General features: G+C 39.3%; 1 protein-coding gene across 3 annotated transcripts in view; it reads left to right on the top strand.

Moving 5' to 3' along the window:
• SNX9 (sorting nexin 9) overlaps positions 1 to 17,987 on the top strand; it is a 91,078-nt gene that overhangs the window by 42,493 nt on the left and 30,598 nt on the right. For all 3 annotated transcript variants that reach the window (XM_061207173.1, XM_061207172.1, XM_061207174.1), the window contains 2 exons: positions 14,838 to 15,003; positions 17,265 to 17,415. In XM_061207173.1, coding sequence (XP_061063156.1) covers positions 14,838 to 15,003; positions 17,265 to 17,415 — 317 coding nt within the window. The remainder of the gene's footprint in view (positions 1 to 14,837; positions 15,004 to 17,264; positions 17,416 to 17,987) is intronic.

Below are 17,987 nucleotides of genomic sequence, written 5' to 3'. Positions count from 1 at the left end.
AGAAAATTGAGAAGATGGATATGGAAATGTTATTGCTTCCTGCATCTTTAGAAATGAATGGGCTTTAGGAGATGTTACTTCTTGACATTTTTAACTACATAAAAGGCTTTAAATTAGGTAAAGCCTAATAATCATATCACTTATAATTATTTGCTTACATTATATTTATATCTTAACCTTTTAAGAGAGTTTTTCAAAGTACTGTTACCATATGTTAACTGCAGATTTTATACATTTTTAAATAGCTTTTGTGGGCATCCTAAATTACACATTGTCTGGCTCAGATATTTAAAATTCAGAGGCGAGGTTATCACCAGAGTTGAGCATTCTCCTATATTTTGTTAATCTGTAATACCTAAGAATATTGGCCGGTTAAAGTTTACTCAAGATAAAGTGTGAAGAAATAGCAGTTAACCCTTACTTGACGTTTCACCAGGGATTCTTAGCCTGGGAGCTGTTAACATTTGGGGCCTGATGCTTCCTCACTGTGATGACTAGCAGCGTCTCTGGCCTGCCCTCACCGCTCTCCCCGCCTCCCCCTCACCCCGCCGCAACCCCGGTTCCAGTCACCAAAATTGTCTCCAATTGTTGCCAAATGGGCAAAGTCAACCCAGCTGAGAGTCACTGAGTTTTACAAAAACATCAGTGAAAGGGTTTGCATTAAGTAAAAATGACATTTCAATAAAGGGGAATTATAATGAGATGGTCATAGAATAAGTGAAGGAAACAAAAGATGGGAATATTCATCTTATTTTAATTTGGGGACCTGTTTCACATATCTCAAGGTAGACTGAAATACTTTAGCTCATAAACACAAATTCAAAATCAGGCTCAAATTTTATGTTATGAAGAAGACTCCTCAGTATTTAAATGTAACAATATAAACTGATCAGCATAAGTCTAATTTTTTTCTTCCAGGTTATTTTGAAGAAAATATAACCGACTTTTTTTTAAAGTTAGGTTTTACTAATCCAATCTGACATTAAACCTAATCAGATCCTTTGAAAGCAAAGAAAAAAATGAACCGAAACAAGGAGTAACAAAATACAGAAAGCATGACCATAATGAATTAGTTTAAGCATTTGAATAAAAATATTTTCAGCAGCCATCTATGCTCTCAGTTATCCGGGATGTGAGAACAACTTAAATGGGCCAAAACTGTGGTACGTTTTATAAATACCATTATTAATTGGCAGCTTTTAAAAATGTGGCCGTCAGGTTTGCCCGTTATTTCATTTTCTGAATGTCAGAAAGAAAATACTATTTTTGTTCCAGGTATATGCGTCTTGGACCTTTCTAGTTAGTCTGGCATTGTGTTAGTTCCCGGAGGACAGTTTTATTTGGAGATAAGTGTGTCAGAGGAGCCAGGCCTCTCCCCTCTGCCGTCAGGCAGGCAGGGCCCCCCTTCAGCTCGGTACACTGTGCACACTCTCTAATCAGTATCCCTTGAGTCTCCTCAGCACCACTTGTTTTCAGTTTGGCCTTCTTCCTGCACAGGCAGGTTAAAGCCTCGCATTCAGCTACTGGTTATCCAACACTCTGACTGTTGTATCTTTTAAATCATATCGTTTTAGAGAGATCTCTCTAAAAGGTTACATCCATCTGCAGATGTTCTTGAATAACTTATTTTGAGCCTGTTATTTTTTAATTTGTCTGTGTCTTCCTTGACTTTGTATTTTTAAGCTATACTGCATTTCAGAGTAATTAGTTCATACATTTATAACTTAATATGTAAAATAGCACTTCCTTTTGTTTTTCTTAAAACTCCTAATTTCAGGTTGCTTGGGGTACCTTCTGGTTCTAGCTTCTTACTGAGCAATCACAGAGGTAAGTGCAGTGACTGGTGTAGAGGTAGATAATGTTGATGCATCATCCCAACCCCCAGTATGATCTTTTCCTTTCCTTTCTAGTATGTAAGGGAACCCTTTACCTGTAAAACACAGTCCAGCCACTTGGCTGAGGTATAGACTAGAACTGTAAATGTCAAAGGAATATAATGCATTATTCTTTAAATGTGTTGGAACAATTTAATTTGAAAAATGATAGAGCTGTTTATTTTTTTAAGTACTTGGAAAAAATATAGGTAACATTTTTTTTTCATTAGCTTTGGAATATAGAAGGTCTTTCTAAGCACAGCACAATTTCTAGCAGCCATTAAGGAAAGAATTGATATACTTAAGTCAAAAAGTAAGGGGCTTCCCTGGTGGTGCAGTGGTTAAGAATCCGCCTGCCAGTGCAGGGGACACGGGTTCGGGCCCTGGTTTGGGAAGATCCCACATGCCACGGAGCAGCTAAGCCTGTGCGCCACAACTACTGAGCCTGCGCTCTAGAGCCCGCGAGCCACAACTACTGGGCCCGCGTGCCACAACTACTGAAGCCCGCACGCCTATAGCCTGTGCTCTGCAACGAGAAGTCACCGCAGTGAGAAGCCCGCGCACCGCAACGAAGAGTAGCCCCCACTCGCCGCAACTAGAGAAAGCCCGCGTGCAGCAACGAAGACCCAATGCAGCCAAAAATAAAAAAATAAAAAAATAAAAATTTTTAACAAAAGTAATATTCAACTAGGAAAAAAATTTCTAACATGCCAGAGATATCAGCTAATTCTGTTAATATACAAAGAACTCTTGTAAATCTGTAGGAAAAAGGTGAACAACTCAGAAGAAATGGGCAAAGAATATGAACAGATTTTTCATTGGAAAAGAAATACGAAGAGCCAATAAACATAGGAAAATGCTCATTTTGAAATTCTTCTATCAAATTAGCAGAGAATTAAAATGTTTTAACTCCTAGTGTGAGGAAAGGCGTGTTCAAATAGGCATTCTGGTATGAAGCTGGTAAAGGATGAATTGATGAAGCTTTTTGGAGGACAGTTTGATAATATATATTAATATCTGAGGTGCATCTACTCTTTGACCCAGCACTTCTGAGTTGATCTTATAGCTCTACTCTCAGAGCACAGCCATCTGGGCAGGAGAAGAGGTTTCCTGCAGCACTGTTGTAACAGCAAAGCCTAGAATGTGTGCATCATCAGTAGGGGCTGGTCAGATAGACTACAGGACAGCCACGCCATGGGAAGCAGGGCTGCTTTTAGAAGAATGAGGGTAGCTTCACATATACAGATATGGATGAATGGGCTTTTAAAAAGGCATATCACTATGTGTAATGTTATCTTTATTGTGTTTAAATATATACACACCACAGATGCAAATTGTGTAGAAAAATTATTGAAGGATATCCAAGAAATGAATCAGGTTTTTGTTTTCTTTTTCTATTACAGATTTTAAGTTGGATGAGGACAGCTATTGCAATACCTTTAGAAAAGAAGAATGGTTTATAGTGGTTAATACTGGTTTCATTATTAGTCATTTATCTGATATTTTACAGTTTCAGGAGCATTTCCTGTTAGTAGCTGTGCCACTAGAATGAATTGACCCGCTGGTGGAAACGAATCTCAGACATTATTACCAAGCATGTGTTAATAGTTGTCCTCATTTGGGTTTTCTCCCAGCTATTAGTGTTTAAATTATATCATTAATTATAAAAAGGTTCTCAGTATAGATCTTTTTAAAAACTCTTAGATTACTGCCTCTTTGCAGAACTTACTTTTGAGAAATTAATGGGAAGTTTTTGTTTGTACCTTTAAAAGAACAATGGGCCTTAAACATTAATTGAAAGTTGTATAAACCTAGATGTTTTATCTGAAGGTTTTTGACTTGAGGGATTTATTTTTCTATCTTTTTTAAACTAGAAAGGTGTACATACTTGGAATAAACTGCTTTTCCTTTTGTTAAAATTCTTGTTGCTTTTTATCACACTGTATCCCAGTTGCCCTTGGATATATCTCTGTTCTTCTGTTTCACGGTTTCTCATCCCATCCTTCCCCCTCTCCATGTGGGTTGGTGCGGTGGGAAGCCTGGTGTAACGTTTGGTATTAGAGCTGGGTTGACAGTCTGGCTTCACTTCGTAAGAGTTGTGGCTGCTTCCTGAACTATCGGAGGACCAGGCCACTGGTATAAATTGGTGTCAGACTCACGGAAGACATTTAAGAAATATTTTCCTTCTTTTTTCACCTCTTCCCTCTCCAAGGGACAATCTCAATCCACTTACCCTTTTTTTGTTCCAACCTGTCTCCTTCCTCTGCCCTCTCTAACCGTGCAGAAGATTCCCTTAGAAATCTCTCTCCAGTGTTGAATTTTCTCTTCAGTGTGCTCAGTGTCCAGCTTCTTGTTCAGCATCACTATCTGCCTGTCTCCTCTGTATCTCAGACTCTGCATGAACAGAATCGCTCATTATTTCCCCACAAATCTAGTTTCTCTTCCTGACTTTCCCATTTCTGTTTCTCTGAAATGTTGCTTTTTTTCTATGCTCTCTTTTTCATTCCACTTTAAAACCCTGAGTGCCTTTGCAAGCCATAGTTATTGATAGGAGTGTCCTGCATCCTTTAGATGTGTAAGGGCGGGAAAACGCTCGGTTTTAATCCCAGACCTTGCCTAGATTTTATTCCCAGATCTCATACTTGCTGTGTGACTCACGTTGAGCTTCTTAGCTTCCGTGTGCCTCAGTTTCCTCATCGGTAAGACCTCACAGAATTGTTGGAAATAGTAAATGGAAAAAAGTTCTAAAGTGTTTAGAACAATACGTGGTACTTAGTAGGGGTTTAATTATTTTTAACAGTTTGATTATTAAACAAATGCTCAAAGTTAAGTGGGTATTTAGGGACATAACATCTTTTTTATTATTTAGAGATTTTCAGTGTGATGGTATTTGTTATGAAGGAACTTTTATTCATTAAGGAATGAGGAAGGAAATAGTAATTTTATGTTGGAACTACATTTTGCTTTCGCATTTCTCAAAAAAAAGTCCATTTTTAGGCCATTTTGTAGTCCATTTAAAAATAAATCAGCAAAAGAAACCTTCACAAAGGCTTATTATTTCATTATCTCAAATAAGGTCTGTAATGCTGTGGACTTCTTATAATTGCTTACTGAGACTTTCTCTTTACAAAACCCCTGCTGCAAAGGTTCTCTCCGTTTCCCCACCCCCTCTCCCAGCCACACAGGAATCCCTTTTACTCAGTTACAGGGCTTTGTAAGGAGGGTTGTGCACATCTGTTTACAGGATTTGTTGACATTTTTCTTCAAAACTGCATTAGGCTGGTGATGTTAACCTTCCATGCTTTCCTGATCCCAGATCCTTGCCTTACATAAGACAGCTTTGTGCATCTGGGACCCATTCAAAAATACACACTGGCGAAATTTATTTTTTAGGATGTTTTGTTGCTGTTTGGCTTTATCTAAAAGGAAACAAATGACAAAAGCAAAGGGTTTGTTTTGTTTTCTTTTTACCTTATAACTGTCCTGGTGAAGGGCCAGTCAGCATTGTTATACGCCCAACCCATCATCAGAGGAATGTCTATAAAAGCCCATTTCACATGGACCTTTATTAGACAGATCTATCAAATTGTCTTCTGCTGCTTATAGCATCATCCTGTTTGGCACATAAAGCTACCTATTTTAAAACTTTGTGCTAAAAAAATAAGTAAATTCTCTAAGCTAGTACAAGTATTTTCCATTTTTTAAGGCAAATCTTATTCTTTTAATTTTCTCTATTTAAAAAATAAATACCTGGAATTGACATCTGTGGGTTCAGAATGTGAATTAATAAAGGATCTGTTAAGTCATTTAAGCTTTTTGGGGAGTAATTTCCAGTCAGTAGTATTGATGTGACTGGCTACAAATGGATTTAATCTGTTTTTGTGATCTAGGCTTATTTTTAAAAGAATGTACAAGTTTTATATTTCTATAAGTGGTTTTTTGAAATCAGTAGAGGTTCATCTGTAGAATTAGATGATGTGCTTTTAGCAAAAGATCTATAAAGAACAAAATAGGAAATTTTACAAATTCTATCTGTATTTTGAGCTGAAATAATTAGGCTTTTTACATAAGACAATTTTATACCTTCTGTAGGCCTTTTTGAGAACGAGAAACCTTTGTCAGGAACTGATTGAAATATTCTTGGTTTATAGAGGGATCACATTATTTGCTTTTTAGTCCCACTTCCTAACACAATTGGCACATGGTTATTAAACATTTGATGTATGAGAAATGTCAGATAAAGACATTTATGCCTCAGTCATGCAGATAAGTTGCAAAAAACAAACAAACAAAAACATAATAACCTCAGCTTTCACAAAACCAGTAACTTTCCATTCATTTTTGTTGTATACCCCTGGCCAAAGTCTTACTCTGGAAGTTCCTTCCCTCCTTCTTTCCTTCCAAGCGTATATATTAGGGTGTGGCAGTGTAATCGGCCATAGCAACATAACCGATAGGGTGTAGATGTATGTGACTGAGGATTTCCTTGTGTGGTAATCAGGTGGGCCCTCGAATGCTTCCAGAGCCTTTCCCCCGAGATGATAATACACAAGGTAGTGAACCCATGATTAGCGACTCTTCTTACCTGGTAGACTTGTCAAACCGAATGGTCCGTGTTGACCTGTACTGAACTTTGGGCATCCTCTGTAAGGAACCAGGTGGGCAGCGGAAGCTCTGCCTACTCATCAGTATCTTTTGAACCTTTATATATATTCTTTGTACTCTTGTTTGCTGGTTTGGTAGAATGCCAAACAGAAAGCAACCTTGATGAAATGTAAGTTATCTTTTTCATGAATTCTCAGACCTAGATCACCCTTGAAGTCTGAACTAGTTCAAGTGGGCACAGAGAGAAATAAAGGCATCTGTTGCCCATCTCTCCATCTGCCCCCAGCCTCTCCCAGTGTTGTCTCATGATGTGTGAAGTGAAAGTTCTTCTTAGACCATGTCTTGAAGAACTGGGAAACCAGAAGAACTTATTTCCCCTGAAACCAGCAGAACATACTGGGAAACCAGTGAATCAAGTCGATCTAACTGTTGTTTCCAAACAGGCCCTTGCCCAGGTCTTACTGCATTGTCTTTGATGCCGATTATCAGAAGAGTTTGATTCTTACTCATCCTGGTGGCCCAAGGATGTCACATAAGAAGCAAAGTAACAACAAAGTAGCAAAATATAACAAAACCAGACCTATTATTTTTGTGGTCAGCAGTTGCAGACTAGTGTTTTGTTTTGTTTTGTTTTGTTTTTCTTTAAAAGAAAGTTACTTAGAAACAGTTTAATTCTTTCAGTTTAAGCTTTTTTTAGAGTGGGACCAGAGCAATGCTCAGTCTAGGGATTTTTTTTTTTTTTTTTTTTTTTTTTAGTCTAGGGACATTTTTGCCTCTCTGTTGAGGCAAAAGCCTTTTCAGTGCTGTACCTGCTGTCACCCCCATGAATCATGAGGTTTTCCATTCTGGCTGGTGAGAACCACCCTACTAAGGGGTTGATACTTAACCTTTCATGTGGCAGCTCCCTCACGTGCATATGCTGATCAGTACTCAGCCTAAGGCCTGGGGTCCCATCCCGTCCCCCACTCATCTCCGGAGGTCTCTGTGCAGCTTTCTCCTTCTCAGTACTCTGCCCCAGACTCCCAGCTCTGTCTTCTTAATTCACAGAGACCAGTGGTCTTTGCATGGGTTCCCCGTCCCTGATCCATGGCCTGGAAAGTCTCTCTAGGCAGAGGTCAGGTCCTTTATTGCCTGTTGTCTAATGATTTGAAGACAGTTTCATATATTTTGTCTTTTTTAGTTTTAAGTGGAAGCGTAAACTGGATCCCAGTTACTCCATCTCGATTGTCTTCTTTGTGTATTACTAGTTGATTTCCAAAACCAAGTTTATTTACATCTACAAATGGTACAACTTTCTTCACAAGAAAGTTGTACATGAAAAGTGCATTCTCATAACACTATATAAATGTTAATAGTAATGACTTCCCTACTAGATAGTTGTGGAGCTGGGATTCGAAGCCTGGAAATTGGGCTCCAAGGTTGTCCTCCTAATAGCAATGCTGATTTGGCCATTGCCTGGCTCCACAGGGTGTATCAGTTATCTGTTCTCATGTTGACACACACCAAGCCAGTCAGCTCAGGAGCACACAGAGTTCACGACCTCGCGGGCTGTTTTGTGCTCTAAGCCGGTCTTGGTAGGTTCTCCGTGGCTCTGTGGTTCCAGGAAGCTTTGCTCATCTCACATGTCTGGTGGCTTTGAAAGCCCTCGTTCAACATTCTAACATTTTTAAAAGCCTGGCTATGTTTTTCCTCTGGAGTTTTTTTTCATTGGCTGTATGACTTGCATGATATTTGTTCCATTCCTTCTGTGCTGCTTATAATTATTTTTAGTGCTTCAGTGATACTGTGTTATGACAGCAAGAGTCTTTAGAATATATACTAATACATTGAAGACAAACCACTACTATACAGTAGGGGCTTTGCTTTTTGCATGTAATCTTGGTGCATGAGTGGCATGCTGGAATTTTCTGGTGAACTTAGCCCTGCTATGCATTTGCTGTTGTTAGCTTTGATATACTCTTCTTTTCCCCTTTGTTTACCGAGCACCTTTTTTTATTTAAAGGTGGATATTTTGGCTCAGATTGGTTGTATTGAAAGTCTCAGCCAATCACCACCTTCCTCATCTTCTCCTTCTCCTTCTCCTTCCATAAATAAGGTAAAATTCAAACTTGAATGAAAGAGGAAATAAACATTTAAAAACCTTGGAAGTAATCCTTTTTTTCCCAAGTGAGGTGATTGTTTCAGCTAAAGTATCTTACTAAAGCTCTTCTTGGGGGCATGGCAACATAGAATGTGGGACATATAGGAGTTGGAAGGGCAATTGGGATTTATACTTTGGAGACCTTTTAGCTGAGACTTTTGATGAGACTCGATTGATGTATTTATTCCATGGACAGCAAGGTCTAATGAAGGATTTTTAATCACGGAGTTGACAGAGTCTGGATGGCTTTGGTACCATAAAGGGTGGGGAAAGAAGAGAATGATGACGTTGCTCAGTAGAAAGGAGAGAGGAGGGAGGGCTGGGAGAAAAGAATAGGAGAGGTCCCTCAGAGTTTGAAACCTTAGTGGAGGAACATAGTGCATTATTGTGCAACCAAATGTCTGCAGGTGAGGGACAAAAGGGGTTCTTGGAATTGATGGCAAAGAAGTCAGAGGCCAAAGGATCATTAAACCAAATCATTGTGTAGCTCAGTTTGTTGCAGTAGGGGTTAGGCTTTGAAGAAAAGCAAGATCTCAGCATTTAGCACACAGAAAATGTGCCAAGACCCCCAAGAATTATGAGTTGCTTTGGAACTTTATGGCAAAACAGTTCTGTCTTCTTCCTCTTTCTCTTATGTATCTGAAGGAAACAGATCTTTGGCTAAAATAGAAAGTATCCTAAGTGCCTATAATCACTTATTTAATTAAAAGTTTCTCTATTAATGTGATCTGGCATTGAAGCCATTTGGAAATATAACTGATCTTTTCCTCTAAAGCGTAAACTAATGGGGATTTACTCAAAGATTACCAGTCTTCATTCTTTTCTTTATACTCTAGATGAGCCCCCATGTAGTAAGATAACCACTACTGAATGCATACCATGTGCCAGATATTGTGTTAGGTGCTTTATATGCATTATGTCATTGAATCCCTACAGAAATCTTATGAGGAAGTTTATGATGTTATATCCATTCTATAAGAGTGGAAACTAAGAGAGATGGAGTACATTGCCCAAGTTCATACAGCTAGTAAATGGTAAAGCTGGGATTCAAACCCAGATAGACAGCCTCTAGAGCTTTAGCTCTTAACTGCTGCACCCATGAGAAATTTAAGTCAGTCAAATTTCTACAGTTTCATAAGGGATTTAAAATTCAACCAGTGGACCAATGTTCTTATCCTTGCCCCCTTTTACCCCATATTATGTATTTGTAAGATGCACAGCTTTGCTATGATTATCTCAGGAATACCCTTCGCTCCCCACCCCGCCATGGCCGCTCAGACTCCATTCTCTGTCTTTCTGCTCTACAGGCTCCGTTCAGCGGATACATTTAGACTGTCTCATGATGTAAAGACAATGTAAATGTATTTCTTTGTTTTGTCTTATGAGGTTAGGATAGCTTTTAAATTTAGAGTGCCAGACGTAGAGAATGGACTTGAGGACACGGTGGGGGGAGGGTAAGCTGGGACGAACTGAGAGAGTAGCATTGACACATATACGCTACCAAATGTAAAATGGATGGCTAGTGGGAAGCAGCCGCATAGCACAGGGAGATCAGCTTGGTGCTTTGTGACCACCTAGAGGGTTGGGATAGGGAAAGTGGGAGGGAAACGCAAGAGGGAGGGGATAGGGGGACATGGGTATGCATATGGCTGATTCACTTTGTTATACAGCACAAACTTAACGCAACATTGTAAAGCAATTACACTCCAATAAAGATGTAAAATAACAAATTTAGAGTGCTAAATCAGCAAATGTGTTGACTACATTGCTTCTGGCATTAGGGAGCATTTAATTTAGTTAGAGTGGGAGTTAGGGGGCGAGTCAGACATAATCAGCCAGTTCCAGTGCAAGGCAGGTGAAAATCCATTCATAATAGAGATCCAGACAAACATGTGAGTGTTTTAATTTAGCAAGTAATTTACTAAACACTTACTACGTGTAGGCCCCATGTTCATAGGCAACAAGAAATCACTGGTGACCCTGATGGGCACAGACCTTCTCTTGTCCCTTGCATGCATCCTCATGGAGTTCAGAAGACGATGTTTGTATGTGCAAGTTTTGTTTGTTGGATTTTCCAACATTTGCTAAAACTTAAAGCATAGGAAAGTTAAGTGAACTTCATAGTGAATAATCATATACCCGCCTTCTAGATTTTACCATTAACATTTTACTGTTCTTTATCACACATATGTCCATCCCTCTGTCCATCTGTACCTGTCAGTATCTTCCAGCTTTTCTACAGTGTACTGATAGGCTTTTATAACTGGGAAGGCATTGTTATTTTAAGAGCATGGTAGTGCTGAAAATCACTTATTCTGTGGTCGTCCACAGCTGGTTATTTTCCTAGAAGAGACTCAAGTCAGTATACATGAGGAAAATCTGATTTCCCTCTTTGTGAAATAATAGTAATGTTATGAAGGTTAGATGAATATCTAAAGAATAATAGATATAATAATCTATTATTATTGGAATAATATCTACTTCATACAAATGACCAAGAAGATCACAGTTGGCCACTCTAAGTAAAATAAAAAATTTGAGTCTTTGCCACTTTATGTAAGGCGCTTTGAGAATCTTTTAGGGGAGATGTTTGCCCGTGACTTGCTAGTGGGAATGACTAACTGATACGCCAATAACTCTAACGGAAGACTAACTTTGGGAGAAAGTGGAAGGATGTGACTGAATGTCAGCCAGCAGGCGGAGGCCAGCGCCCTCCGTGGGGTGGGACTGGGCCAGAATCTAGGAAGGTGAGGTAGAAGGCTTTGCATGCAGATGGAGAGCAGAGCCTGAGCAAAGGCAAGGACACAGGAAAGTCTGGGAAACTGCGGGCTGAAGCACAGAGTGAGGGTTAGTGGCAAGTAGTGAGGACAGGGAATGTCATGGAAGGAAAAGTTAGGATCTTAATTGATGGACTAAGGAGTTTGGAATCTATTCTGTGGTCAGTGAGGTCTAATGAACGGTTCTTAATTAAAGTGGTTGATAGAATCGGGAGAGGTTTGGTGCCCTGAAAGGAGGGGAAAGAAGAGGATGAAGACATTGAAGGAAAGCTGGAAGAAAGTAGAGAAGAGGCATGGACTGTTGTGTGACCAGATGACTGCAGTTAAGGGACAGAAGGGTTATTGGGAGTTGAAAGCAAAGGAGCCAGAGGCCAAAGTACAGGCAGGGTGGGTTCAGAGAGAAGCAGACCATGAAGGCTTTGTGAGCTGGTTGTTAGTTATTGATATTAGAGGAGGGACCCTGGAGGTCACCTGAGAGAGAGTGAGTAAAAAGTCAATGATAGAAGCTGGAGAGATTGCCAATTGGTCAAGTTTTGAAAGATTTATCAGTAGGAGTCAAGTTGAAACAAGATAGAAGGAATGTTCCAGGAAAAAAAACAGAGAGAAGCAAAGTTATTAGATTTGCCAACAAGGATTTCATAACCCAGGTAGAGAGCTAAGATCGTACACATAACCAAATAAGATAGCAATTATTGTAAACGATGTATAAACAAAGTAGTTTTTAAAAGTACTATCATGTTATATGTTTCTGTCCTAACAAGTTTTAATTTTTTAAGGATACTTGGGGATGAATTTCATATCCCATTTCTTCCTCAGTATTGATGAAAACCTTCTTTGACAGTTTGCTAACACGATCTTAGTGTCATGGCAGTGCTGAACTTTCACTCATCCTGTTGTTCTAGTTATAACACTTCTGTTCCTTTTCCTCAGTGGTTTATAGAAATGCTAGACAGTGAATGCCTGTACTTACTGTCATCTTACTATCCAAAATTTCTGTACCTTTTGAAGTTTTTAATTCTAAAAACAAAACCTCATAGTTTAGTTTGGAGAGCACAGAGTATATATTGCTGAATAAAACACCCCTACTTAAAGAAAACTATGGAAGGAAGGGCTTCTCTTAAATGAAGTGTGATTGTCAGGCCCTCAGCATGGCAGCCTTCATTTCCGGTCTGCACTAGAGTGGCTTGAGAGTAGCTCCGCGTCAGCCGTATGTTCGAGAAACTCACAGTCATAAGGATGAATGTCTTTCTGCTATTAATATTTGACTTCAGGCAGAATCACTAGTAACTTCATTATTTTTTCTTGAAGGTATAGAGATGTTAGAATGAAATCATAGTTCCTCTTGTAAAACATATACTGTTTTTGATGCTTCTGGTAGGTGGCAGGCAGTTATCCACCCTGTATGTCAATTGATGAAGAGTGAAGAAAAAACCAACCATGATAGCATTCTAAAACATTAGAGAGGTGTATGAGGCCGTTTGGGTAATTTTCTTACAAATCTCAATCTCTCTCTCTCTCTCTCTCTCTCTCTCTAACTAACCCCCAAATTTTTATGTGAGAAGGAAGACTTGAGTAAAGAGAAAAATTTGCTATTCCATGTTCTTGAATAAATAGATTCAGTATTGAAATTTTTTTAAAGGCACTATTTGTTTTCCCTGAGTTTATCTGTAAATTTAAGGTGATTCAAATGAAAATCAGCACATTTTTTAAACTTGACATGCTAATGCTAAAACTAAAGATTGTTTTAGTTTTAAAACATGAAGCTGATGCTAAAGTTCACGTGTAAAAATAAACCGATAAAAGATGTTATGGTAAAGTACTAATGGTATTCTGTCTAGTGGACTCCAAAGTAGCTTGGTAGTAGTATGAATAGATTACTAGGATAGAATAGAGTCCAGAAATAGGCCCAAGTCCAGTATACGATAAAGGTGCATTTCAGATCAGTGGAGGAAAATGGATTATTCATTAAGTGATGTTAGGACAACAGAATGACTACAGGAAAAAATTAAGCTGGATTCCTATATTATTTCATATACTGAAGTAAATTCCATACAGGTTGAAGATTTAAAATTTAAAAATTAAGGAAACAAAAAACAAAAAAAAACTGGTTGCCTCAGGGCTGGGTGAGCCAGGGGTGAGAGGTGGGTTACAGGTATTCTTACTGCAGTACTCCTTGATATTGGGTGCCATGTATTGCCCATTCCAAAATTTTGTTTATAATAGTAATAATTAAACTATAAAATTATGCTAAGGAATAATGGGAGAAAATATTTTTAAAATAGTTTTGGAGTATGGTAGCCCCATTTTATGCAAGACACCACCCCTTGGCGTGTAGTAGGAGTGTAGGAATGTGACTGTACAATCTCCTTGGAAAGCAGTTTGACAGAATCTATCCACTCTAAGTGCACACTTGTATTAGCCCAGCAATTTTTCTTCTGGGAATTTCACATACATCTATTGGATATGTGAGGAAAGATGTACAAGGATGTGCATTGCAGCATTATTTACAGTAGCAAAATACTGCAAACCAGATAAATGAGCATCAGCATATGCTGTTTAGATGATGGGAAATAAATACAGTGGAATTCTGTGGAGTCATGTAAAAGAATGATGTCATCCATGTGCTGCTGTACCTAGGAGAATGTTTTAGGCTATTAAATGGAAAAACAAAAGAAAAGTGCAGAGCAGAAAGTATAATTTGGGCTCACATAATATGTTTAAAAGCAAAAAGGCTCTCTCTGCATGGCATGTTTAAGTATATACAAGGAATTTGTTAGGAGTCATTATCTCTCAGAGAATGACTGGCATTTTAAGGTGGTAGGAATATTTTTTAAATTTCATATCTTTTTATACTATTTGAATTTTTTCTTACTGGGAACGTATTACCTTTTCAAATAAAAATTAAAACAGTTAAAAATACAACTGATTACTATCAAGCAGTGAAAGTGAATAAAACATATTCTTACCAGCAAGTATAATATCAACAACATAATGTTAAGTGAAAGAAAAAGACATCTTGCAAAGAGATACATACAGTACAGTGTTGTTCAGGTCAGTTTGAAAAATATAAAGCATTTGTTATTTATGAATACGTTATATATTCCATTACATACGCAGTGGAAGTATAAGAACATGCACAGGAATGAGAACAGGTTTAGAAAAGTAGTTACTTGGGGGAAGGAAAAAGAAAGGGAGTTTCTTTGTTATTGGTTGTAAACTTCCTAAGCAAATATGGCAAACTGTTAACAATAAAATTCAGTTGATCCTGTCTTTTGTGCTTTCCTACATGTTTCTAAAATTTTATTATCTAAATTTTAAATTGTTTTAAATTTCTATCAGTTTTTTCAGCACCCTATTTCAATTGTTATGTGATTCCTACTCAATTGAGTAATGCTTTCTAGAAGTCACGAATACGCTTTCCTTTTTTACCCCTAACATCAGGTCAGCAGTGGCAATGACCCCTGGTCAGCCTGGAATGCTTCCAAATCTGGAAACTGGGAAAGCTCGGATGGCTGGGGAGCCAAGCCCGAGGGGACTGCAGCCCAAAGAAACACCTCCAACAACTGGGACACTGCCTTTGGTCATCCCCAGGCCTACCAGGGACCAGGTGAGGAAGAGGGCTCTGCTGGTGATGGAGCCCACCCACCCTTAAAGGGCATCGGAGTTAAAATAGATTTAATCAAAGGAACTGTTCTCAGGTGCTCTTATTCACTAATAGCAAACTTATTTTTCTGGGTCAAAATGTAGGTAGTTTTTAATTATGGTCTTTAGTCCACTCTCAGTTACCTGTCAAGGAGTCACAAATGCAAACGCTTGCAGGGGCCAGGTTCATAAAGCAGAACAACAGCGCGACCCTGTGGGGCGGGGCTGCGGAAGACAGAGGTGAGCAGCTCTGCTCTAGCCGGCGGGTTGATGCCGTTCCAGGAGAACTGAGCTAGTGTTCCTGGACCACCGCAGTTCCAGAGAGACTAGAAATCTCGATTTTCATCTCATCTTCCCACTTTAAAATCTTAGCTACTAACACACATTTGGGCCAAAAAAATGTGCACACGGATTGAATATGGTTCATCGCCACATTCAGTGGTTTATGGTCACATGGTTTATGACCTCTAACGTAGCTGTTCTGTCTTTTCCTTCACTACCTGTTTGACTCCCAGTTCTTAATGGAAATACTGAGGCAAAAGAGGAATTTCTAAAAGGAGAAGCAATTCAGGAATTAAGAAAGGCGATTTATGTCTGTTCTGAAAGTAAGAGATCCACCCGTTATTTTTTAATGATCCCTGTATGAGCAGATTTTGCCAAGAACTGAATGTGCTAAACAGCAGGAGACTTGCATGCAGGAGCCATAAAGGGCACAGGTGCTGGTTTCCAGCTCCCACTCATAGACAGGAGCTGGGCTGCTGCAGGACCAGGAGTCGTGGGCTGGGTAGAAACGTTGAGACTAGACTGTTGACATCTGCTTCTGTAGTAACTTGGCGTGGCTCCAGGACTCTTGGCCCAGATCCTTCTAATACTTTCTATTCTCTTCTTTTTTTCATTTTGGCATTTGTCTCTGGGCTTCTCATGGTGGCACTCTTAGGGCGGAGATCCCAGGGCAATTTCCTGCCTAATGCTAAAGGGACTCCTCAGGCCATCAGAGGTGGGAGACAGAGGCACAGAACAGTGGAAGAGGAAGGGAGGGAGGGAGGAAAGCTGGCAGCACCTCATCTGACACAGATTATTGTTAGAATGTTAGGCTCCTGATGCTGGTCAATTACTACTTATCTCTCGTTTCTTTCTCTTTCTCCTCCACCCCCTTGTCCTTCTCTCACCTTTATTATTATTAGTGTTAAACAGTTCCTTTTTAAAACTCTGGGAAAACCATAATTCAAGAAGAGTCATGTACCAAAATGTTCATTGCAGCTCTATTTACAATAGCCAGGACATGGAAGCTACCTAAGTGTCCATCGAGAGATGAATGGATAAAGAAGATGTGGCACATATATACAATGGAATATTACTCAGCCATAAAAAGAAACAAAATTGAGTTATTTGTAGTGAGGTGGATGGACCTAGATAGAGTCTGTCATACAGAGTGAAGTAAGTCAGAAAGAAAAACAAATACTGTATGCTAACACATATATATGGAATCTAAGAAAAAAAAAAAAGGTCATGAAGAACCTAGGGGCAAGACGGGAATAAAGACACAGACCTACTAGAGAATGGACTTGAGGATATGGGGAGGGGGAAGGGTAAGCTGTGACAAAGTGAGAGAGTGGCACGGACATACATACACTACCAAACGTAAAATAGATAGCTAGTGGGAAGCAGCCGCATAGCACAGGGAGATCAGCTCGGTGCTTTGTGACCACCTAGAGGGGTGGGATAGGGAGGGTGGGAGGGAGGGAGACGCAAGAGGGAAGAGATATGGGAACATATGTATATGTATAACTGATTCACTTTGTTATAAAGCAGAAACTAACACACCATTGTAAAGCAATTATACTCCAATAAAGATGTTAAAAAAAAAACTCTGTCACCCTTTTGTCCTCCCCAGTCTCTTGGCTTAAAGGGTATTTGATCTGCTTATTTGCAAGTTTATAAAGCTAGATTTATCAACGTATAGGCCTCTAGAAGGCCTTCCCTATATACCACAGGGTGTTTTTATAGTTGGCATTTATCTGGAGTTACTTGGACTAACAGCCCTCTTGAAGTTGTTTCTAACTTGTCTTTTGTGCTAAAAGGCCGAATCTTCAAGCCCCAAAACTGTCTGACTACAGAGCCTATACTCTTCACATCTTTATTATAATCCTGACCCCCCCAGATGATTAAGTCCTCCCATCTTTCTTTTGTCTTTCTTTACTGACGACCTTCTGTGCCCACCTCCAGCAACTGGTGACGATGATGACTGGGATGAAGACTGGGATGAGCCCAAGTCGTCTTCTCCCTACTTCAAGGATTCAGAGGCCGCGGAAGCAGGCGGGGCCCCGCGAGGAAGCAGCCGCGCCGGCGCCTCCTCCATGAAGCTGCCGCTTAACAAGTAGGTATAAGGGAGCTGGGGCAGCGTGCGCTCTCTGTGGAAACAGATACAAGGTACAAAGAGGCTTTTTCTCTTTTCAGTGGTCTACAAACTTTTGGGTGCAATTTGATCATGCTTATTTTTTATTTGGCTCTTAGCTTGGAAGCTTCTTTTTTAGAAAATTTTTTTCATTTTAAAGTGAAATATATGTTCCATTTAATGATCTGCTAAATACTGTTTTTTACCTTTATTAACTCATGACATATTAAGGTTTTTATTGCTGATGTCACAGGAAAGCTAAAAATAATCATGATAGCTTCCTTTTAAACGTTTTACTGTTTATTGATCTTTTACCATGTGCCAGGCTTTGTGCAAAGCAGTCTGTGTGTATTCTCTCATGCGACCCTCATATCCCTTTTGTGGTACATATAATCTCTGTTTTCTCGGGGAAAATGAAGCCCAGAGAGGTTAAGTAACTGCCCAAGTTCACACAGGTGGTAAGTGACCTAGTCGGGATTCCAATCCAGTCCCTCAGCTTCCTGAGCACACTCTCAACTACTATGTTTAATGTGTTTAAGACTTTGTTTTCACTT

The sequence above is a fragment of the Eubalaena glacialis genome, chromosome 12 (assembly GCF_028564815.1).
Source record: "Eubalaena glacialis isolate mEubGla1 chromosome 12, mEubGla1.1.hap2.+ XY, whole genome shotgun sequence".
NCBI lineage: Eukaryota > Metazoa > Chordata > Mammalia > Artiodactyla > Balaenidae > Eubalaena > Eubalaena glacialis.
Note: the sequence above shows the minus strand (reverse complement) of the source record. Positions and strands in the feature narration are given on the sequence as shown.